Source organism: Siphateles boraxobius, unplaced genomic scaffold (assembly GCF_051911475.1).
Source record: "Siphateles boraxobius isolate OS27281-9 unplaced genomic scaffold, OSU_SipBor_1 86, whole genome shotgun sequence".
Lineage (NCBI taxonomy): Eukaryota > Metazoa > Chordata > Actinopteri > Cypriniformes > Leuciscidae > Siphateles > Siphateles boraxobius.
In genome coordinates this window covers 6,711,189-6,735,439 of record NW_027509215.1, presented here as the reverse complement: position 1 = coordinate 6,735,439, position 24,251 = coordinate 6,711,189, and the positions used below count along the sequence as shown (strand labels likewise).

The window sequence follows — 24,251 nt, the reverse complement described above, 5'->3', positions numbered from 1 at the left end:
CTATTTCACTACTGTCTGTCTATCTATCTATCTGTCTGTCCGTCAATCCATCCATTTGTGGAAACTATGGCACCATGTTTTTAATATATAAACTTTTATAATAAACTTGTTGTATCACAGCTCTTTACAGTAAAAAGTGACTGCTAGTCACTCTGATATGCTTACAGTCCTCTGATCAAGCACCGTCATCAGCCGCTACAACACATTCAAAAAGTGCACATTCAAAACAGTGTTGATGCTTTTTATTAAAATTTAGATATAACAAAAAGTGCCATTTACAATATTCACCATCTTGAGTTATTGCACTGTGTGGCTGCCAAAAAATCGTATTTATGCAAATAAAATAAAAAAAAAACAGTCACTGAGTTATTGCTTATATATTTCTGCCTGGCGTCAGCTGAATGAAAATGCATTTTTTGGTTGATAATAAACAAGACTGCCAGGAACTGGAGTTGCCTCTTATTAGTGTACGCATCCTTTCAGAATACAGATTTGATGTCTGCATAGAAGTCTTAGTCGACTCATAAAGCTTAAAAAAGCCCATGAAAGCCAGAATGTGAGATATACTTATCTCACAAGAGAATATATTAGTCTCCAATCTATAGACACAAATTCCTCCATATTTAGCATCTGTGTTAGACTTATATTGATATTAGACACATGGTATAAAAGAATGGGTAAAACTTTACATTAAGGCTTCATTGGTCAACATTAGTTAACTACATAAGATAACATGAACTATCAATGAACTACTTCTACAGCATTTATTATTCTTAGTTAATGTTAATCTAAACATTTACAAATAAATTTTTAAAATCAAAATTTTAGCATTAGTTAATGCAATGTGAACTCTGCTAACTGACATTAACAAAGGGTAATAATGCAGTAAAAATCAATGTTAGTTCATGTCAGTTAATGCATTTAATTATTGTTAATAAATGACAACTTATTGTAAAGAGTTAACACAGAATGTTAAAGAAACAAGACAGGCGTATGTGAGAAACCTGATGTCGTATAAGCATTTTCAGCATATCTACATTCACTAATTTAATTACAAAACTATAATAAAGCTCTTCTGTAGTGCATAATCTCCTATCATTCAACCTTCATATATTTTACTACTGACCACACAGCTCTCTATATTTCACTGCATTTCAGAATGTTTGTTTGTTGTTTTTTTGCCATCCATTACCTTTAGATTTATTGATAACCATGTCAGAGATATTGTGCCATTCTGGCTATTAGAGTTTGCCACAAGTATGTTAAAATAATTCATAAGAGGGATTAGATTTTTAGAAAATAGATTTTTCCATTATAAATAGGACAAGAATTTAAGGGGTAATTAAAAGATCCTAATATGTTCTTCATTTCCTTGTGAAGTCCATTTTCTTATTTCCTTCATGTGATTGTGAAAGCAGCATCATGCACCATGTTTGGCTTGATGAAATGACATAATCCTCGACAAGCAGTCCCTTGACCTGGCACAGACGGAATAGTGTGCGTGATTTGTTTTCTTATGAAGAACAATCACTTCCATTGGCTTCCTCTGGCTTCTCTATACTCAGTTTGTACAGGACTTTCTTTGAGACGAACCTGCAAACAGGAAGAACAACAAAACAGGGGCTTAATTTGTTACAATATTGTATTTTTTCTTGGTTTGGTACGCTTTCACAAGGCAACATTTCGAAGCATACCAAAATGTGTTTATGCAAGTCACATGTGAGTAAAACTGTTCTCTTATTGGTCAGCATTCACCCGTTTACGTTCCTCTGCGTCATCCCTTAAAATGTATTGAAAAGTTTGATTTGCATCCTTATGTGTTGCTGTCGTGACACAAGCAAACACTTATACAAATGCTGCTGTCATTCCCGCTTTAACTGATAAATTACATATATCTATTAGTATGGGGTAGGGCCTCCTTTTGCGGGCCAATACAGCATCAATTTGTGTTGGGAATGACAGATACAAGTCCTTCACAGTGGCCAGAGGGATTCTGAGCCATTCTTCTTGTAGAACAGTGGCCGGGTCACTATGAGACGTTTTCTGACTTGCTCCTCCAAAATACCCCACAGTGGTTCAAAACTTTTTATATCTGGTGACTGTGCAGGTCTTGAGAGATGTTTAACATCACTTTCATGTTCATCAATCCATTCGGTCAAGTCTTGATGTGTGTATAGGTGCATTATCATGCTGATACACGGCACCCTCTTCAGGTTACAATGCTTGAACCATTAGGTGCACATGGTCCTCCAGAATGGTTCGGTAGTTCTTGGCAGTGACGTGTCCATCAAGCACAGTAGGGAATGCCATTATATTGCAGCCCAAACCATCAATGATCCACTCCTGTGCTTTTCTGCAGGCACGCAACAGTGGTGTTGACTCTCTTTGGAGCTCGTAACTCCCACGGATGTGGCAAAGACTGTGAAGGTGTACTCATCTGAGAAAGTTTCACATTGTCCACAGCCCAAGATTTGCAGTGTTGGCACCAATGAAACTGACATGTGGCATTGGCATGGGTGACCATGGGTTTGGCTATAGCAGCCCGACCATGAATATTGACTATGTGGAGCTCCTGATGAACATTTCTGGTGGAAACAGGAGAGTCGAGGTGCGTATTTTATTCTGCAGTGAGGCTGCAGCTGTGGTTTTCCTTTTTTTTTATATACAATCCAGGTTAGTAATACCTGGATTAGATACCTGGATATCCCTTTCATGACAGCTTCCTCATGTGTAGACAGTTACTCCTGTTGGATGTGGTGCTTCCTGCGTGGTGGTATGGCAACATTAACCTGGATACCGTGGCTCTCGATACACCAAAAAGACTTCCTGTAGTGAGAAGCGCACCAACATTCTGTCCTCTTTTGAGATCTTTTATGTCTCCCATTATGTTGTGTGTATTGCATATTTTATCTATACCTGTGCTAATCCTCTGCAAATTCAACCATCACACTCGGCTCTTACTGATGGAATGTAAAATTAATGAACATTGGCCACCAGGCCATGCATATATAAGCATGAAACCTCCAACACTATATTGGCCAGTGTTTCATTGTCATTGTCCAACTCTTGTATATATACACGTATTTATATCAGTTTATAAATTATAATGCAGTTAGAGCAGGAATCAAGGATTCCTCAGGACAGCATTCTTGCAATGCACAGAGAAGGGCAAATACACAACATTTTAAGATGAAGAGACACTCTTTGGTGTTCAACTGTGATAACTAATATGCTCACTCACAGAGCCAGACACTGCTGCTGTTGATATAACACATTTCCTGTTATGAATTTATGATACCGCCTCATTTTTAACCAGGCTAAGAACAGCTCGTTCAGCCAATATCGGAGCGATTGTTTTGGAGCAGATCTAAGCGTGATTGCCGTGTATGCCTAAACAAACCGAACTAAGAGAGAAAACGCACCAGGTTCCGAAACGAGACAGATGTGAAAACGCACTAAGAGAGAACTAAAGTTAACCGATCTCAGTACGAACCTGGAGAAGGAGTTGTCGAAGATAAGGGTGTATTCTCCAGTGTTCCTGACCTTCAACTGACCCTGAATTGTTTCCTTATGAGAGTTACATCTTGTCAGAGGGATCAGAACCTGAAAAAGAAGAACCAGGTTTTAGGATCCATTCATTATTACACTCAGATTTCTAAAGCTGTCCAGATGTCATCGCCACAGGAGAGAAGTGCTGTGGTCTCTTTATGTCAACACTCACTGCAATGTGTGTTTGACAGATGTAACCATGTTCATTTTAAAATATTGTTAAAGTCTGCTGTTACTGTCCAGAGATTATTGTTAATGTGTTCTGCTGGAAAACGTCTCGGTTACGTATGTAACCCTAGTTCCCTGATAGGGAACGAGAGGCTGCGTCAAGCTGTGGGAACGCCTCTGCGTGTGTGCGTCATGAAGCACGTATGGAATCAGTCCAATGGAGAGACGGAACGTCATCGACCAGGAAACTATAAAGCACCCCCAAAACACAAGCGCGATAGCTTCTGATAGGCCTGAAGGAAGCGCTAACGGGCATGCTGGGAGTATGGCAAAACGAAGCAGCGTCTCGTTCCCTATCAGGGAACTAGGGTTACATACGTAACCGAGACGTTCTCTTTCAAGGGAACTCGAGCTGCGTCAAGCTGTGGGAACGCCAATACCCACGTCGCCATAGGAGCAAATGACCGTCATGTGGGAACTAGCGCACAGAGGACGAGAGCACCTGCGCCCCAGGAGTGGAACTTAAGTCCAATTCATAGAACTTAACAAATGTATGCCGTGAGGACCACCCAGCCGCATCACAAACATCACTTAGCGATACTCCTGACAACAATGCTTTAGAAGCAGCCATACTCCTAGTAGAGTGGGCTCGTACAGCCAAAGGTGAAGGCTGACCAGCCGACTCATAAGCAAGTGAGATGGCCTCAACCACCCACTTGCTCATTCTCTGTTTAGACGCGGGACACCCTTTCCTGGGTGGTCCAAAGCACACAAATAACTGTTCTGATATCCTCCACAGGGCAGCTCTGTGGACGTAAGCGTCTAACGCCCTAACCGGGCAGAGAAGGTTAAGTTTCTCCTGATCTGATGACACAAACGGAGGAGGATAGAAAGCCTGCAGCACTGTAGGTCTGACAGCATTAGTAGGGACCTTAGGGACATAACCTGGTCTAGGGTATAGAAAAGCCTTAACCATACCAGGCGAAAACTCCAGGCACGAGGGTGCAACCGACAGGGCCTGAAAATCTCCGATTCTCTTAAGTGAGGAGATTGCAAGCAGAAAAAGAGTTTTATACGTGAGAAATTTCTCAGAAACTTCCTCAATAGGTTCAAAGGGGGCCAAAGAAAGGCCCTCTAGTACAATGGCCAAATCCCAAGTCGGCACCCTCGTACGAACTGCAGGCCTCAGCCTCAAAGTGCCACGAAGGAAGCGAGTTATAAGTGGGTGTCTCCAGAGAAACTCAACTGAAAGGGACATGGTAAGCAGCTAGTGCCGCCACATACACCTTTAGTGTGGAGGGGGATAACCCTGTAGAGAAACGCTCATGCAGAAACTCCAGCACTGCACCCACTGGGCCGTTAACTGGGACCTGCCGGTGTTCTGCACACCAAGAAGTGAAAAGTTTCCACTTCAGGGCATATAACTTCCTCATGGACGGAGCTCTGGAGTGAAGGATGGTCTCAACAACCTCAGCTGAGAGACCAGATTCTATGAGCTGGGCCCCCTCAGAGGCCAAGCCCACAGTTTCCACAACTCTGGGCGGGGGTGAAATATCGTACCGCCCTCCTGAGAGAGTAGATCCCTCCTGATCGGAATCTCCAAGGGAGAGCCGTCCAGAAGAGATATTAGGTCCGCGAACCATACTCGGGCCGGCCAGAACGGGGCTACTAGAAGTAGGCTGACCCCGTCCCGGCGAACCCTCTCCAGAACTCCTGGTAGCAGAGCAACCGGGGGAAAAGCATACAGACGTGACCTCGGCCACGGCTGTACCAGAGCGTACAACCCCAGAGGGGCTGGCTGACTGATGGAGAACCACAGATGACAGTGCGTTGTCTCCTTGGAAGCGAATAGGTCCACCTCGGCGCGACCGAAACTCAACCAAAGGAGCTCCACCACCTCGGGGTGGAGCCTCCATTCCCCCGGCCTCGGCCCCTTCCTCGACAGGGAGTCTGCTACCACATTCAAATAACCAGGAAGATACATAGCTCTCAGAGACCGTAACTTACCCTGGGACCACAGGAGGATCTGACGGGCCAACTTGTAAAGTGGACGCGACCGCAGGCCCCCCTGATGATTTATATACGAGACCACCGACATGTTGTCTGACTGAACTAACACATGTTGACCTCTGAGGTCTGCTAGGAAGTGTTTCAAAGCTTGGAACACCGCCAACATCTCTAGACAATTTATATGCCATGATAGATGATGGTTCTGCCACAGACCTTGGGCTGGACGACCACTCATGACCGCCCCCCACCCTGTGAGGGAAGCATCCGTCGTTAGCGTTACGCAACGACAAAGAGCCCCCAACACAGGCCCTTTGGATAGGAACCAGGTTTCTTTCCACATGAACAGAGCACGAAGGCAGCTCCGTGTGACTTTGATCGTGCGGAGGGGATTTCCCCTCGGGGAGAATCCCTTGGTCCGGAGCCACCACTGCAGTGGTCTCATGTACAACAGGCCGCAAGTTATAACGTTGGACGCTGCTGCCATCAGACCCAACAGTCTCTGAAACTGTTTTACAGTGAGTACCTGGCCTAGCTTTACTTGTTTCATAGCTGAAAGAATCGAAGCGATGCGGGTCGGAGAAAGTCGCGCGCGCATCGAGACACCCAGAAAAGTGGTCTTCTGAGAAGAAGATAATACACTTTTCTTTGCGTTCAGCCTCTACCCCAACTTTCTCATATGAGCGAGAACAACATCTCGATGCTGAACCGCCATCTGCTCTGTCTGAGCTAAAATCAACCAATCGTCGATGTAATTGAGGATACGAATGCCCTGAAACCTCAGGGGCGCTAAAGCTGCATCCATGCATTTCGTGAAAGTGCGGGGAGATAAAGCTAGGCCAAATGGAAGAACCTTGTACTGGTACGCCTCGCCCCCGAAGGCGAACCTCAGGAACTTCCTGTGTTGTGGAAGGATGGAAATATGGAAGTACGCGTCCTTCAGATCTATCGTGACAAACCAGTCCTTGGATCTGATTTGTGACACGATCTGCTTGATAGTGAGCATCTTAAATTTTAGCTTCCCTACCGAGCGATTCAACAGCCGCAGATCTAAAATTGGACGCAACCCCCCATCCTTCTTTGGAACGATGAAATATCGGCTGTAAAAACCTGACTCCAACCTGGGAGGAGGAACCCGTTCTATAGTCCCCTTTTGAAGGAGCGCTTTCACCTCTTGTTCCATTACCAGAGCCTGCTCGGGGCCCACCACTGTGGGCAGAACCTGAACGATGGTCGACACCTGAATTGGATAGTATAACCCTTTTTTACTGTGTGCAGAACCCACTGAGATATTTTTGGAAGGCTTTTCCACTCTGCCAGAAATACTACTAGGGGTACCAGTCTCTCGAGACTGGCCTCTGATGTAACTTGAGCAGCAAACACAGCGCCCTGTAACGGCGCACCGGCAGGGAACGACTGGCTTAAATGCTCTGAGACCCTCCTCAGAGGGGGCGAGCGTCCCTCGGGAAAGCGCTCGCTGGGACCGTCTGTGCCCCGGCATGAAGGCGGGGTTGGGAGAACGGGCCCCTGAGGGCACCGAAGAAGAGCGGGCACCTTGTAATGCGGTGAACACCTCTCTCCCACGGCAGGGACCACCCTCAGCATCCTGACGCCAGTGGCGTCAGGACTTCCTCTTTGCCGAAGCCTTCTTAGCCATAATAACTGTCCTCAGATCAGTTTTGCCAGAAGACTTCGGCTGAGAGTGCCGCGTCTGGTCCCACTGTTTGGAAGGGGGAGCGCGAGACGCGACACTCTGCTTCTGTTGCGGCCTATGTGAGGAGCTGACTGACGGCCTGGACTGCTCCCGCCCAGCAGTACCGGGGACATGAATTTTAAGAGGCATAAATTTCTGAAACGCTGCCGACTGTTTCTTCTCTTCCTGAAATCTATCTATGACAGTATTTACAGAATCACCAAAAAGACCATGAGGAGAGAGCGGAGCGTCCAAAAGAAAAGCTTTGTCTTTTTCTTTCATACCAGAGAGATTTAACCATAGATGCCACTCTGCGGCCACCAGGGCTGCCATAGTACGGCCCATTAGCTTGGCCGACTCCTTGGTGGCGCGCAGAGATAAATCTGCAGCCTGACGCAGTTCGCGAACTACGTTAGTGCTGACCTCTTGAGTGTCACTCACATCCTTTAATCAATCAGCCTGGTATACCTGCAAGATGGACATCGTGTGCAGGCACGCCGAGGCTTGACCGGCCGCCGAATACGCCTTACCCACTAAAGCTGACGTACTTCTAAGAGGCTTAGAGGGTAAAAGTGGTGCTTTAAAAGAAGATGCAGCTTCAGCAGAAAGATGACTAGCAAGCGCCTCTTCTGCTTTGGGCATCGCCCCATAACCATGAGATTTAGCCCCCACAATGTTTGAATAAGTGGAAGTTTGAGGGCTAAAAACACGATAAAAGACCGGCTTTTTCCGCGATCTCGAAACCTCTGTGTGGAGATCAGGGAAGAAGGGCAAGCACCGGCGTGGAGGTTGAGAACGGGAAGGCAAAAATCTTTCATCTAATTTAGATTTTTCTCTAGACTCCTGCCTAACAGCTGGCCACTCGATGCTTAATTTAGAAACAGCACCTCCATAAGCTCCTCACTTTCGGGAGAGCGAGATGGCGAATCATCGACATCTCCCGCATCCAGACTAACAACATCCAGATCCTCAGAACTGGATAGTTGCAGTACTGGGGCCTCAGTTCGGGGGGAAGAAACCGCAGAGCGTGCTTCCGAACCCGAGACTGAGGCACTGGATCTAACAGGTAAGGGCTGAGATAGGGCAGAGCCCGTCTCAAGCCCCGCTGTTAGATCCATCTGCGATCCCCGCGAATGACGTCGCCGCTCACCCTCTGCATAAGCGGGACCCGATCCGCGGGGATCGCGAACCGAACCACTCTCCTCAAAGAGTGATCGGCGGGAGCGGAGCGTTCTAAGAGGCAAACGCTCGCAATGCTCACAATCAGCCCCCTCGAGAGCTGACTGGGCATGCTGCACTCCCATACAAACAACAAATAAGCTGTGTGTATCCCCGCTCGTTAAATAGCGCGAGCAGGGAGGAACACACTTCTTAAATTGTTGTTCGCTCGCCATTGTCTCTCAATATAATATATATATATATATATATATATATATATATATATATATATAGTTTTTTGAAATAGTGAAACTCCTGCTTAGTGACAGACAAAAACACTTGACACAGATCCACATATAGCGCTTACTGAAGGCAAAGAAGCTGTCGCGCTTGTGTTTTGGGGGTGCTTTATAGTTTCCTGGTCGATGACGTCACCCGGCTATGACGTTCCGTCTCTCCATTGGACTGATTCCATACGTGCTTCATGACGCACACACGCAGAGGCGTTCCCACAGCTTGACGCAGCTCGAGTTCCCTTGAAAGGGAACTTGTATATAATACTACTTTGTTAAAATTCTAAATTATGTAGAGTAATTGCATCAGCTCCTACAGAACTTGTCTAGCTCAAACTCTATGACAACATCTTATATTAGAGCAGTGGAACTGTTATAAGTTACAGCTTTGTTCACATATAGCATTATCATGGGACTTTCACTTTTCTGCTGAATCCAAATCACCTTTGGACCTCAAGGTATCTGTCTGTAATCAGAAATATCTCTTACATCTAATATAGTAGTAAAGTATACTATACAATAATATAAAAACTGTTCAAAAGTTTGGGCTCTGTTAGATTTTATATCGTTTTGAAAGAAGTACTTTGTGCTCACCAAGGCTGCATTTATTTGATCAAAACTACAGTTATAATGTGAAATATTATTGCAATTTAAAATAAAATATTTTAAGATGCAAAACTGAATTTTCAGCACCAGTCTTCAGTGTCACATGATCCTTCAGCAATCATTCTAATATGCTGATTTGCTGCTCAAGAAACATTTCTTATAATTATCAATGTTGAAAACAGTTGTGCAGCTTCATATTTTTGTAGTTGTTTTTGGATATCACATTGAGTAAATCAAGCTGTAAGGTTTGTTGGTTGTCTTTCTAAGGTGATGTTTAAAATAATAATAATAAACGCATACCTTTTGACAAATGCATATAAAAAACATGGAAAAATATAAAGTCTGGTTTTACCATATTTAACTCTAAAATCACTCCATTCTAGGAAGGTTTGATATGATTATGTACAGTAACTGAAGTGGAATGCTAACTGTAATCTAACTGAAACCAAAAAACAAAAAGACATGTGGTATATATACTATAAAATAAATTAATTGGTATAAATAAACATAGTTAAAACATCAACAAGCCACATTTCTAATAATCAGTACATTACCTTGGCCTCTTCCAGAGGCATATCTGTGTTCTCTCTGTACACCACGCTGAAGGCGATGCTCTTGGGTTCAGAGGAGAAGACCCAGCTGATCGTAGGACCCGGATGTGCAGCGGTTATGAGAATGACACTGTAACAGCTGGACTTGATGAAGAGTTCTCTGGACATATCGCCAAACTGATTCACGTCCTTTACACTGAACGGCACAGACAGCCTGTGGAAAACAACATCACTGATGTCACCGTTGCTGGTCATGGAAATTAATACATTTTACAATACTAGATTCAATTTGACATTATTTATTTTCATGACAAATATACAAATTTCTCCATTAAATTCTCATTAACGTAATGCATCTGAAAGTTTTTCTTTTAAGTTTTTTTATTAGATTCTTATTACTGTAATACAAAATGCATAATGATTATACATAAATTAAAAATGCATAATATATTTTTAATTGATTTAAAATCAGCATAAATTAAAGGTAGTTCAATAAATACATTACAACTTACTGTAAATAATACAGTATATAGTTTTTTTCCACAAATGTTGGTAACACTTCAGTTTAGGGTCCAATTCTCAATATTAACTAGTTGCATATTAGCATGCATATAAGTAGGATTTTGGCAGTTTATTAGTACTTATGAAGCACATATTAATGCCTAATTCTGCATGACCATATTCTACATCCCTTAACCCAACCCAATACCTAAACTTAACAACTACCTTACTAACTATACATAAGAAGTAATTACTTTTTCCATTAAAGTAATAGGTCAAGAATTTAAAAGGGAAAAATATGTGATCAACATCGCCGGTCATGGGGATAAATAAACATTGCAATACTAGATTTATTTTTTGTAAGTGTAATAATAATAATAATAATAATAATAATATCAATGATATTAATAACAATAATTTAGCAAATATCGTAAAAGGCATCAGGATCCATCACAAGCATTGTGTGTCTCACTCACGTAATCTCTCCAGATTTCAGCAGGCAGATCTCAGAATCCTGAACAGAGCCAATCAGCTCGTCTGAATCTTCTGTGCTGGCGATGTCACTGCTGCTACTGAAAACATATATGAACTTACATTTAATTTACTGTCATACATTTATTTAATCACAGCATAAAAAAGGCACATATCATACGATACAAATGAAATTAAAAGAAAGCCAGAAAGTTTCAATATCATGTAGTTTACTTAGCAGTACATTGAGATACACTGGCAGGCGCCATGTGTTCATGTCAAATTTGCTCTGATAAATAAGTCCAATAATGACACCGAGTTCAGCTCAGCAGGAGCAAATTTAATTTTGTTTGTTACTTCAGCACAAATTCAGAGTGTTGTGTTTAGTGCAGAGAATCTGTGCGAACAAGACAGGTGTGTGTGTGTGTGTGTGTGTGTGTGTCTCACAGCTGTTGTGTCTCTGGTGACAGTGCAGTGTAGTAGGAGTCGCTGTCATGGATACAGTTCACCTCCTCTTCTGTGATGATGTCATAAGCTGCGTCATCTGGCCGAGGGGACTTCAGTGCCCCTGTGAGGACAAGTCACATTACAAGCAGAATTAAAGGGGACCTATTATGCCCTTTTAGAAAGTCGTGATTTTGTTTTTGGGGTGTACTAGAATAGGTTTTCATTGTTGAATGTTCAAAAACACATTCTTTTTCACATATTTTACATTGTTACAGCACTTCTCTTCCCACTCTGTCAGAAACTATGGCTGCATCTGAAAACGTAGGTCACTGACTTGTTGCTTCGCTGCTCTATCAGGCAATGACTCTGCAGGGAGCATCTGTGCATCAAGGAACCTCACAAAGCTGATTACAGATAGACTTGTGAGCCAGAGTAATGAACTACAGTAAAATAGAGGGAGCTTTGGTGAAAATGTCTTTGGACTGTGTTTTACGTCACGACAAGGAGCACCCGGAAGAAAACCCACGCTGACACAGGGAGAACATGCAAACTCCACACAGAAGGGAATCCTGGTTCAGCCGGGGCTCGACAGTGAGGTGACAGCGCTACCCATTGAGCCACCGTGCTGCCCCTTTAAAGGGATAGTTCACCATAATAGGTAAATTGTTGTGTTTTTCTTAGTCTTGATTTCTAGAACTAGTGTGCTTTTTCTAGGTGAGTCTGAGTGAACTGTGGCACCAAATAGAGTCTTACAAACACGCACGTACCATAGCAGTGCACAAAAGAACAACGGTCAGGATTTTCTTTAAATATTACACAAATTTTTTTTTTTTACCAGACCCTATTGTATACCCCCAGAACACTTGGAATATATGACATCACAACAGAATGCCAGTTTTGAGCTCTATAACATCTCACCAGGGACTCTAGGTGTGCTGGTTCGGGCTGGGCTTGACATTGAGCGTAAAAGACTACCCAAGTTTTCCTTTGGGTGGCGCTCTTGTCCAGCACTGTGCTGAGTGAAGCAGTCCTTGCAACAGCGCTCCTTACCACCGCCTTCGACACTCACAGCATAATTGCAGCAGTAGTAACAGAATGGGCGCCCACATACCCTGCCAAAAAATATAGAAAAATCAAACATACACCACATTTCAAAACTTTGAGGTCAGTAAGATTTAAAAAAAAAAAAGAAATTAATACTTTTATTACAGCAAGGATGCATTACATTTCTCGAAATTGACAAAAGTGAATACATTTATAATGATAAAAAAGACTCTATTTCAAATAAATGCTGTTATTTTGAAGTTTCTATTCATTATGTCACGACTTAACATTCAGACACTCCATTGGATCTTTATTCCATTGCATCTAGCTGATTTGAATGCAAGAACATGACATTTATAACAGATAACAAAAAGCTTGTTTCCCCTTAAAAGTTTCACCCCTGACCTGCAGTTGTGTCTGTGCAGCATCCAGCCGAAGTTATTGCGGCAGCTCAGGCAGTATGTGACGTCTCTGTCTGTCTGTTCCTCAGCTCTCAGTTTCTGTTCAAACTCCAGTGCATCTGACTTCTGCCATAAAGCATCTTTCTCCCTACAGGGGGTGCCAAAGTTCTATGAAGAACAGCTTGCAACAATTTAGCAGATACAATAAAGGAATTTTTTAAGTACAGTTTTTGGGTCGTAGGTAACATATCTCCTGATGTGTTAGATAAATTTGAGCAGAAAACCATTAGTGGTTAACTGTCTAAGTCACCTTATGAGCTCAATAAGTCTCTCCTCCAGGTTCTTTTTGGTACGATAAAGGTCATCTATCTCAGAAGACATCTTCAGTTCAATGTCTTGCTTCTCCATTGCACTTCTGCTTAAGTTTACACCCAGTTCATGACAGGACTCCTGCGCAAGTGCCAGTTCCTTCTCAGCTCTGAAAAAAAAAAAGAATCAGGCCTTTATCAACTCTTGTTTTTTGTTTGTTGTGTTATATGCTTACATTTTTAATATATGGTCTACCTGAAAAGCAGTACAGAAATCTCTTACCTTGATAAGGCCAGTCTGAGGTTTTTTATCTGTTCCTCTTTCTGATGAATTATGGTTTCAGAATCAACAAGGTCATTTTTCTTTTCAATCATCTGACTGTTGACAGACTTTCAAACAAATATGTAATAATTCAAACAAATGAGTAATAATTCATTATAATAATTCAGTCACATGCTAAATAATTTATATGAAATCATTTCAATAGCATTATGATAGCCTAAAGGGCCATTCACACCAAAAATAACTATAAAGATAACTATAATGATAATTATATTAGCATCCACTTGAAGCATATTAAAGCATAATAATGTTTTTTTTTTTATAAGCATAAACTGAAGTTATGTCATCTGCAGCTTTAAATGCTCAAACTTTTGCTCAATTCAGCTCAGTGGACAGCTAAAGTATGTTCTGTCCTAAGAGTCGGCTGTTTAACAGTGTCCAAGACTACGACAAACTATCCAGTGCATTAATATAGGATTCACTTGATTCATTCACACTGACAGGTTTGTCAATTACTCTATGCAGTGAAACGCCAAGTAATGGGAAATTGCCTCAAAAGCAATCTAATGAGATCATAATACCTCAAGCTCCAACACTTTGGACTCAAGACTTGAGACTTTCTCAACTTCGTTTTCCAACCTCTTCCTTAGTGCATCCAGATCCTCATTCAGACCCTTCAGAAAGACAGTTGTTAAATATGACAAATCCAAAACCCATAAGCATTGTTTACTTCAGTTACAGTACCTGTACTTGACTTTGGTGGTGTGCTGCCTCATCGCTCAACTGAGACCTCAGTCTGTCCACTTCCCTCTGCCGGATCTCTTGGAGGCTTTTGGCTTCTTCCTCCACCTGTTCAAGTCTCTCCTGCAACTTCTGCATGGCTTCTGGGAGTCCCTCTGTCTGCTTTAGCTGCCCTTGTAGTCTTGCATTATCGCTACTCATGGCCTCCATCGACTCACCTAGAGTTTCCACCTCCTCTTGTGCCTCCATCTGTAGCTCCTGCAGTTTGGTAGAAAGCTCTTCCCATCGCAACCGAGCCTCCTCATTCTGGCCCGTCAGCATGCAAACATGAACCCCGAGCTCTGCTGTCTCAGTGTTGGCCCTATGCAAGGCCTCACAAGCCTCTCCATTATCAAATACAAGTGTGCTGTTCTGCTTTTTCAACAAGTGAAGCTCTTCCCTCATGGCAGTAATGTTCGTTTGGATTTCTGACCGTACCTTGGCCTCCATATCCCTCTCTTTTACCAGAGCGTCTTCTCTTTCATGGCAGCGTAACAGTTCATCCACATGCCTACGGTTTAGCTCTTCCACCTGGGACTTTAGTTGCTCCGTCTGAGCACGGAGGTCTTCTCTGGAGGCTTCTGTCACTTCCTGCAGAGCCTGGATCTTCATCCTCTCCTCTGAGCTTACCAATAGCTGTGCCCGGAGCTCCATGACCTCCTCCTGAAGTCTGGAAACCTCCTTCATGTTGAGTTCAAGTTGGGCCTCAGCCAGAGCCAACCTGGAAGTGGATTCTCCATTTTCAGTTCTTGGGGATTCAACGGCCTCCTGTAGTTGTCTACAAGATGTTCTCTTGTTCGCCTGTGGGACTGCAGCACTGTCATCTAATTCCTTCAGCTTTGATATACTCTTCTCCCCAAGTTGTTCAATTTCGGTTTCCTCATTGTTTATCTGACCGTTCTGTATGCACTTCTCCAGATTTTGGTTCTCTACAGTCAGTCCAGCTGACTCCAGTCTGCTTATCAGTTGCGTCTCGGAGGCCTGTGCAGTGATCAGTTCTCTCTCTAGAGCGGTCTTGGTTTGTGCCAGCTCTTTGCTGCTGTCCTCGTTTCTTTTCACAGTCTGGATCAGCTTGGCATTGATCTCCATTAAACTTGTGCACTGGGTCTTGTACTCTTCCAGTTTCTTGGCTTGCCCTTGAAAGCTCTGATTCTCTGCAGTTAACCGCTGGTTGTGATTCTCCAGTTGCCGAATCTTCTGGGCACTGGTGGAAAACTCATTCATTTTTGTATTTAGTTTTTCTTCAAGAACACTTTTATGTTGCAACTCATCTTGCATCCTTTTCTTGTGCTCCTCCAGTTGACTCTCCTGGGCCTCCAATGCCCTTTGCAGGTCCTGAAGCTGTGTCTGGAGGTTCCCAGTTTCCCGCTCCTTCAGAGATAGTGCTCCCTGAAGGTGGTTAATGGTCACCAGCAGCTCATCAGCCTGTTGCTTTGCAGTTGTTCGTTCTTTGTCGGCAGAAACTCTACATGTGTCCAGTTTGCCTTCCATCTCCTTTACTTTCTCCTCCTGAAGTGTCAGATCCTGGGCAAGTCGCTCAGCTAGTCTAGCTCGGTCTTCGCTCTCTCGTTTAGACTCAATCCTCTCTTCTTCAGCCTCCTTTAGCTTGGTCAGAAGCTCTTGGATCTTCCAGGCTGAGTCGCAGTAGTTGGCGGCCTGCTGTCCTTTTTCGCTCAGAGCTCCATCAAGCTTTGACAGCAACTCCATGTTCCTGTTCTCCGCAACGCTCAGCTTGGCTTCTAGCTTGCGTTCTGATGTCTGTAGCGACTCCAGCTCCTGTGTGGTGGTGTGGAGAGCCTCCCCTGACGATTGTTCCCCTTCTTTCTCTTGATTAGGTCCTTTAGCCAAGAGTTGTTCTTGTAGGTCACTGAGCACGGCTCTAAGATCAACTGCCTCACTGGTGAGCTGCAGGACCTTCTCCTGGAGCTCTTGTTTTCTCAACTCTGATTGGTCAAGCTCAATGCGCAGGTCCTCAGAAGGGCTACAAGACACCTCACCCAAATCACCCAGATCACCTAGAATACTGGAGCCAAATTCTTGGCCTGGAAGAAACTCCTGAGCTTGCTGCATGAGGGAAAAAAAAAATGAATAAAATTTAATTAAATCAACAGTGACTAACGACAACAGTGAAAAATAAATAAAATGCAACCATTCAAACTAGTCCATTGTTGATAATGGAAAACACTAAATTACTGGTATTGTGGTATTGAATCCAAAATTAAATTGGTGGTACAAATACAAGAAAACAGACACATCAAATTTAAAACTGAACAGCGTTCAATCGTGGCATGATTCATGTAATGTGTTTTACATAATAAGATTACTTTCTCGAAGAACTGAGTGCTGATTGCATAATAGCCAAGATACTTTTTAGAACAAGTACCAGCTTTCTTTTCTATTTGTTAAATAAATTACTGAGAGAATCGCTTGAAAACCTCTCCCTTTTCCATATTGTAGCCATGTATGCCTATGATGTGACTACATATGCAATGTTATTATTGTTAACTAAAACTTAAAAAATTGTAAAATAATAAATAAAATAAAAAAATAAAAAGATTAATTAAAATAAAGCTGAAATAAAATAAAGTTCCATTTGTTAACACTAGTTAACAACATTAGTTAACATAAAATCAATTAAAAATACTTTTAAAGCATTTAGTAGGCTAATCTTAGTTTATGTTAATTTCAAAATTTACTATTACATTATTAAAAACAACTTGTATCCGTAAATATTATTTAACAGACCTGAGCCAACATGACGTAACAATGAACAATGAACAGCTGTAACAAAAGTTTTGCTCATTAACTAATTTTTGTAAAATGATTTATTGTAAATAAATGCCAATAAATATATTGAAAATATAAAAATAAAAGTTATTGTAAATAGTTATCAATAAATATATTGAAAATATATAAATAAAAGTTTTGTTTTTCGTTTGTTTCAACTCAACTCAATATTACAGCACATTACTTTTAAAAGAACAGCTCCCCAACATGAAATGAATAAATTAATGAATATACATCTGACAACATGTATCCAAAGATTGTGAGGATATGAACAGAACTGATCATTTTAATGCTGTTTCTAATGTGTTAGCAAATGTGAGTAACTGCTGACCAGACTGTTGACACTAGAGCAGCGACTGGGTGGTTTCCACACATGGGCTGATGAGACAGCAGATCCCAAAGTCCTTCTGTATGTGTAAAAAAAAACATAATAAGCATGCAATTTGTATTGGTCATTTGAATTACATAGGCTAAAAAAGTACATATTTATGTAGAGCTTAGATAAAGTTACAAAGTGATTGTAGGCAATGCCCTTTTGTGTACTACTTTCCTGATCCCTAATTCATATGCAAATACTGAAAAAAAGTATTTGGATTATACAGTATTTTTTTTGTATGTGCAAGCGAATTTGCTTATATATACTCTAATGATGCTATTCAAAATAGATTGTTCAATTAATAGAAAAATCTAAAAAATACAACTGGTTAAATGTGTTAAAGTCAATACTTGTACATTACTATTGTGATATACATAGATTGAAACTCGTAGCTCTGGTCAAAACCCAAAGTTTGTTTGACATCAAGCAGGATATTTTTACAACAAGTTTTCTTAAATTTTAACTAAAAGGATTACTGAACTCAAAGGATTGGATGGTTTTTGAAAGAGCTGATATTTGACGGATCTTCAACATCCTTAGCCTTCCTCCTGTTGAGTGATTTTGCCTGAGTGGATCACCTGGCCAGGCCCCTGGCCTCTTTAAAATCCACAATAATCCACAAAAACAGGTAATCATGTCACGAAGTAGCAGTAAGAAAGCACTTCACAATGAAGAAGACTATGTCACTATGGGTATTTTGAAAGATATGTTGGAAGAACAAAGGAAGTTTTACACTGATATGCTCGATAGACAAGAATCAAGCTTCCTGTCTTTCACAAAAACAATGCTGGATTCTGTTAACACTAGAATTGATGGGATCATTAAAGATGTGCAGGAGGTGAAGACCAGCCTTCAGTTCTCCCAAGCTCAAATTGACGATCTTAGGACAATGGAGAAGAAGGTGGATTCATTTGAATTTCAACTGCAGCAGCTGTCCTCATTGTACACTAACTCTGAAGTGAATGATCTTCCCTCAAAAATTGATTCCCTCAATAATCAGAGTCGCAGAAATAATCTGATAATTGATGGCATAACCCAGGATAATGCATTTGAATCTTGGCCAGACTGAGAAGAAGGTGAGGGAATTTTTTAATGACAAACTTAAAATTGATCCGAAATCTATTGAAATTGAAAGAGCTCATCGTATTGGAAACTTGAAACAGCAAATAGCAACAAAACCAAGACCAATTGTTGTAAAAGTTCTACGCTACAAGGACAAAGAATTTATTCTCACAAAGGCGAAAGCTCATCTCAAAAACACTGGTGTCTATGTTAATGAAGATTTTTCAGATTGCATTAGGAAGAAGAGGCCCGAACTGCTTCCAGCTATGAAGGAGGCCAGAGAGAGGGGAAACTTTGCTGTTATTAGCTATGATCGTCTCATAGTTAAACCCCGTCAATAACATCAGATGGCAACTACCAGTGAAGTTTAAATAATTCCTCTTATTGTACATGCATGACGATTTCTTCTGATCCAGTCCACATACATGATGATTTCTCCTGATCCAGACCAAAACAGTATTCTCCAACTTCAACAGAATTATTGTGGCTCCTCTGAATACTATTGTGAAAGTACTTTTAAAACTTTGATAAATTCTCTTAGTACTGGAAATTATCTTTCTTTCCTTCATATTAATGTTCGTAGTTTGTCCAAAAACTTTGAGGGTTTATCCACTTGCCTTGAAAATCTAAATTATACCTTTAATGTGATAGGGCTAACTGAAACATGGCTCACTGATAATACAGCTGGGAATTTTCACTTAGAAGATTACAAACATATTTTTAGATGTAGAGAGGGAAGGGTGGGTGGAGGGGTTTCTCTGTTTATCAATTCCAGTCTACATTATAAAGAAAGATGTGACTTTGAAAAGCTTTTTGATTCTTCTTCAGAAGTAGTAGCAGTAGAAACTAATTTAGCAATAATTTTATGTATCTACAGACCACCTAACTGTGACCTCTCTGCATTTATCACTGACATCTCAAATGCTCTGGATATCATTTCTAATGAACGGAAAAACTGTTACATAATGGGTGACTTTAAATTAATATTGGAAATAGCCAGGGAAATATGTTAATCAAGGAATTTACTGACACTATGTATTCCTATAGCTTTAACCCTATGATTTCAGTCCCCACCAGAGTGACTAATACCTCAGCAACTCATATAGATAATATTTTTTACTAATGTGTATAACAAGACTATGAAATCCGGTGTCCTGTGCATTGATGTGGCTGATCACTGTCCCATATTTTTGATCACTGTTAATGAGAGTGAAAATTGCCCTCGTTTACAGAACATTAAATATAGACGAACTTTCAGTGAAGGAAATTTGATAAATTTCAGACACACTGTAAGGCAATTATCATGGAGCGAAATCTATCAAACAGTAGATACTCAGAAGGCCTTTTCATTGTTTATAAAAAAAAATTTACTCAGGTTTACAACTCCTGTTTTCCTCTCCAATCAGTGCCTTTGAAACGTAAATTGTCTAAACCGTGGATAACTCCTGTTATCATAAAGTCAATGAAAAACAATAATAGATTATATAAAAAATACCTTCTTTGTCCTACCCCATTTAATCTGTTGCAATTTAAAAAATACAGAAATAGACTAAATCATGTCATAATAGGAGGAAAAACTCCCTATTACAATAAGAAATTAGTCGAACATAAAAACAATGCATCTTCCTTGTGGAGAACCATCAATTGTATTCTTAAAGAAAAACATTCTAAAAAACAGTTACCAAATGAATTTAAGATTGACGATTCTATTGTCTCAGATCCGCAACAAATTGCCAAAAGATTGAATGCCTTTTTTTCTGATGTAGGACCAACTTTAGCTTCTAAAATTCCATCTAGTCATCTTGGACCACTGGAATACATGAATATTCCAGTGTCTGAGAATGTTAACCTTACATCTATTACTGAGGATGAGATCAGAGATATAATTATCAATTTAAAAGACTGTTCACCAGGACATGATATGATTGATAGTAAAATATTAAAAGCAATTTACCCTGATATTATTAAACCACTACTTTATATTTTTAATCTTTCCCTAGACCAAGGAGTGGTGCCTGTAGGGTTGAAAATTGCAAAAATTACACCGGTTTTTAAAGAAAATGACGCTGCTATTTTTAACAATTATAGACCAATTTCTGTGTTACCAGCCCTGTCCAAAGTTCTCGAAAAACTTGTTTATACAAGATTAATTCAACATCTGGACAAAAATAATATTTTATATGCACACCAGTACGGTTTCAGGAAACTACACTCCACTTACATGGTACTTGTTATATACTTGTTATAACAAGTTATATATTTTTCGGTATTAAGTCTGATACATTTAAATCTTCAATGAAAATTCAAATTGATAATATCTCCATTAACAATGTTAGATCTGCTCGTTTCCTCGGCGTTATACTAGATGACTCTTTATCCTGGAAACCTCACATTAGTACCATAAGTACAAAAATAGCCAAAGTGGTCGGTATACTAGGAAAAATCCGGCACTTGATTAATAAAAAAGTTGCAGTTATGTTGTATTACTCAATGTTGTACCCATATATCAATTACTGTAATGTTGCTTGGGCTAGCACCCACCCAACTAAACTGGGCTGCGTTTCCCAAAAGCATCTTAAGCCTAAATTGATCGTAAAAACGATCGTACGACTGATCTTAATATTATGGTCTGGTTCCCAAAAGCATCGTAACTTAAGTAGCACTTGAAAATCTTCGTAGACCAACGAGTGCTCTGGAGTAATCGTAAATCTCCAAGTGCATCGTAAGAAGACAGAGTTATGAGGTCACCTGCAGGACAACCGGCAGATTACACTTTTATCTAGATTTAACAGATTACAGTGCAACGTGAGTATAAGGTTTTGATTGTACTTTATTGTACACTTTTTTATTGTACCCGTGTTTTGTTTAAATGAATTTATAAATGAAATAGTAAAAAAGGGAAGAAAAAAATAGAAATACACATCTAAATTAAATGAATGAAAAAAATCATAAATTAAGTAATGTGGGAATCATGTTTTAAAAATGGAAAAAATAGGGATGAATTAAAAAAAATCTGTCAATGACTTGCTGACGTGCACGAAAACCAGCCATGTATTTTGCGGACCTCCTTCCCTGATCTTTGAACGCCGCTGGTTGCAGTTAGTTTGCAATGTCCTCCCTGATGTTTTGTTTTTCCTTATTTGTATGGTGTCCTTTAAATCTGTTAAAAATAAAGTCTTTGTTTCGCTCTATCTCCTCTAAAAGGACATTAATTTTACCTTTTTGAAAGGTATCTTCTCTTTTTTTATTTTTTTCAGCCATTGTGTCAGTGCCTCCGCCTGTATAGATGCTTTAGACTTGTCTTGATTTCTAATCCACAACAAATGGCGATTTTTAGGTTAAACGTTCAGAATATGGTTCCATATAAGGTTATATTTCAGCACTTCGCGAATGGACAGCGATGCTTAAGTAGCACGTAGAGCGCGTTCTCGCGCGTTCATGTTAAGTGCATTTTTGGGAAACGCGCGTGGAATTGCGGCGAGCGTTCGTAACCTTGCACGTAGAGAGCGCTCTTAAGAGCTAAGATAGATCGTTATCGGGAAACCCGGCCCTGGAATCCATTTTTCGACTTCAGAAGCGAGCTTTAAGAGTAATGTTTTGTGTAAATCGTAGACACCCCTCACAATCACTGTTTGCTCAGGCAAGTATTCTTAGTGTTTACCAAGTGAATCAACTTCAAATTGCTTTATTCGTTTATAGCTCTATAAAAAGTTATTTCCCCAGCACTTTTGTAATGTTTTTATTTTTAATAATGAATTTCACCAGTATCCAACTCGTAGTAGTTGTCTTATTAGGCCTCCCTACTCTCGTACAACTCAAACTCAGTTTAGTGTATTGTACAGAGGGGCAAAGGTATGGAACGGTCTTCCCACATCATTTATTGAGGTTTCTAAAGAACAGTTTAAACAGAGAGTAAAATTGTTGCTACTAATCTGTCTGAATTTTCCATATGGGTTTTTGCTTTAAATCCAATTTTAAATTGTTTTATAAATGTTTTTAATTTGTTAAATATAATTTTTTCTTTGGAGATTGCCACTAATTAAACCCCTTGAGGGTTTTTCGGCAATTGTCCATCACATGTTTTTGTGAAACACATAACACTGTTTTAATGTTTTTGTTGTGAAAATAAAATAAATCAAATAAAATCAAATCAAACTTTATGAATTACCTAGCAAATGTAGGCCAGTCAGAGTCAAGATCATGACCTTGGGATGCTACATCAAACTGGACCTCATTGAGTTCATACAGGTGGTTGATGATATCGATGTTCAGATGGGACTTCAGGAAGGGACTGCGTTCATAATACCACTCACTGTGATAAACAAAAATCAATGACCAATCATAAACAAAACTGAAGTTCTCAGAATGTTTGTTTCTAAGAATGTTATTCACTGTATTTCAGTGAATTTAGTTTTTCTTTTATAACACAAACACAGGCCTTTGGGCAGCATATCCTGTGTTGTCAGTACAATAAAAATCGCTGACATTACATGGAAGTATGCTAGTTTGAGAAAAGAAGTTTTAAAAGAGAAGCGAAAGTGGTTGGAGGAAGAGAAATTAATGTGTGGAAGCGTCAACACTTCTGTTATGTAAAAAACAGCTTTGCAAAAACTGTGATCCTGGTGACAACTTAATTTTTGAATGAATGCATTAAAATTTTCACTAATGCATCAACATTCTTTATTCACACGACCATGTTGTGTTATACGCATAATAAATATTACGTGTCATTTATTGTAGACTAATTTGCTGAAGCCTAAACCTTTTAAAGTTGGTTAGCAGAGCTAATTTCTGGTTTCATGCATACACATTATGTTCGTGTGAATTCTTAACCACACTTTAAAAAGTCAGGTGTGGTTATGCTTTGCACAGAAAGGGTTGTTTACAAGTTAGACTTAAGTCTCTGGCATTATACTGATATTATCAAGACTTGAATGTCATACTGCTACATTCTATCTTCATTACTTCTTTTTCTCATGTTAATTTTTAGTTAATGCCATATCATAAACATTTTACTGGATGTCTACTGGAAATACAAATGATACTTTGCACTTGAGATAGCAAAACTATGGATTTTGAGCTATGATTCATAACCTTTAGAAATTGGGGTTATTCACCGTCTCCCCTACATTTAGATAGGTGGGCAAACGCATTTTTGTCTTAGAGCATGCACTCAGACCATGTACTCACAGTGCATGTCTCAGTGCATTTGTCTCAGTGCATGTCATTTTTGTCTCAGTCTTAGTCTGGCAGCGCCGCCGCTAACTTAGCTTAGCATAATGAATGGAATCCTTTGTTGCCAGATAGCATGTCGTGAGTAAAAGAGATCCAAAAAAAAAAAAAAAACTTCTTGTGGCCTGCTTATTCACAACGAGTACCAATAGCAATGCAGAGTAAGACTAGGCGATTTCCTAGGCAGATATTGACTTGGGACTATATGGGGCGGAAGCATAGGCGAAGCACTGCTACTTGGGCACAGAGATATCACGCAACACCTGAAATAAAGCTTGCCACAAAGAACCGGCAAAAGTAATGATTATGCATGAAACATTTGAATTGTTTATTAATAAACTAACGTTTTCTATGTCAGTATCGGCTGCAAAGATAAAGTTGACGCAGTAGTGAACGCGTCTATAGAGCCTATAGAGAGAAATGCACACTTCATACGAATTAGCCTACATAAGCAGAGAGTAGCCAATTTCTTTTAGTTTTTAATTGTTTTGTTTAAAAGTAGACTACATGTAGGGGAGACGGTGAATAACCCCA

At 40.4% G+C, this 24,251-nt stretch overlaps 1 protein-coding gene across 2 annotated transcripts in view; it reads right to left on the bottom strand.

Moving 5' to 3' along the window:
• Nucleotides 1–227: 227 nt before the first annotated feature.
• Nucleotides 228–24,251, bottom strand: part of fyco1b (FYVE and coiled-coil domain autophagy adaptor 1b) — a 33,250-nt gene continuing 9,226 nt past the window's right edge. For both annotated transcript variants that reach the window (XM_077221936.1, XM_077221937.1), the window contains 13 exons: nt 22,654–22,797; nt 17,379–17,454; nt 14,225–16,324; nt 14,062–14,154; nt 13,481–13,587; nt 13,200–13,367; nt 12,894–13,037; nt 12,363–12,556; nt 11,445–11,565; nt 11,003–11,098; nt 10,029–10,239; nt 3,494–3,603; nt 228–1,593 (listed from right to left, as the gene is read on the bottom strand). In XM_077221936.1, coding sequence (XP_077078051.1) covers nt 1,515–1,593; nt 3,494–3,603; nt 10,029–10,239; nt 11,003–11,098; nt 11,445–11,565; nt 12,363–12,556; nt 12,894–13,037; nt 13,200–13,367; nt 13,481–13,587; nt 14,062–14,154; nt 14,225–16,324; nt 17,379–17,454; nt 22,654–22,797 — 3,643 coding nt within the window. In that variant the 3' untranslated portion in view covers nt 228–1,514. The remainder of the gene's footprint in view (nt 1,594–3,493; nt 3,604–10,028; nt 10,240–11,002; nt 11,099–11,444; nt 11,566–12,362; nt 12,557–12,893; nt 13,038–13,199; nt 13,368–13,480; nt 13,588–14,061; nt 14,155–14,224; nt 16,325–17,378; nt 17,455–22,653; nt 22,798–24,251) is intronic.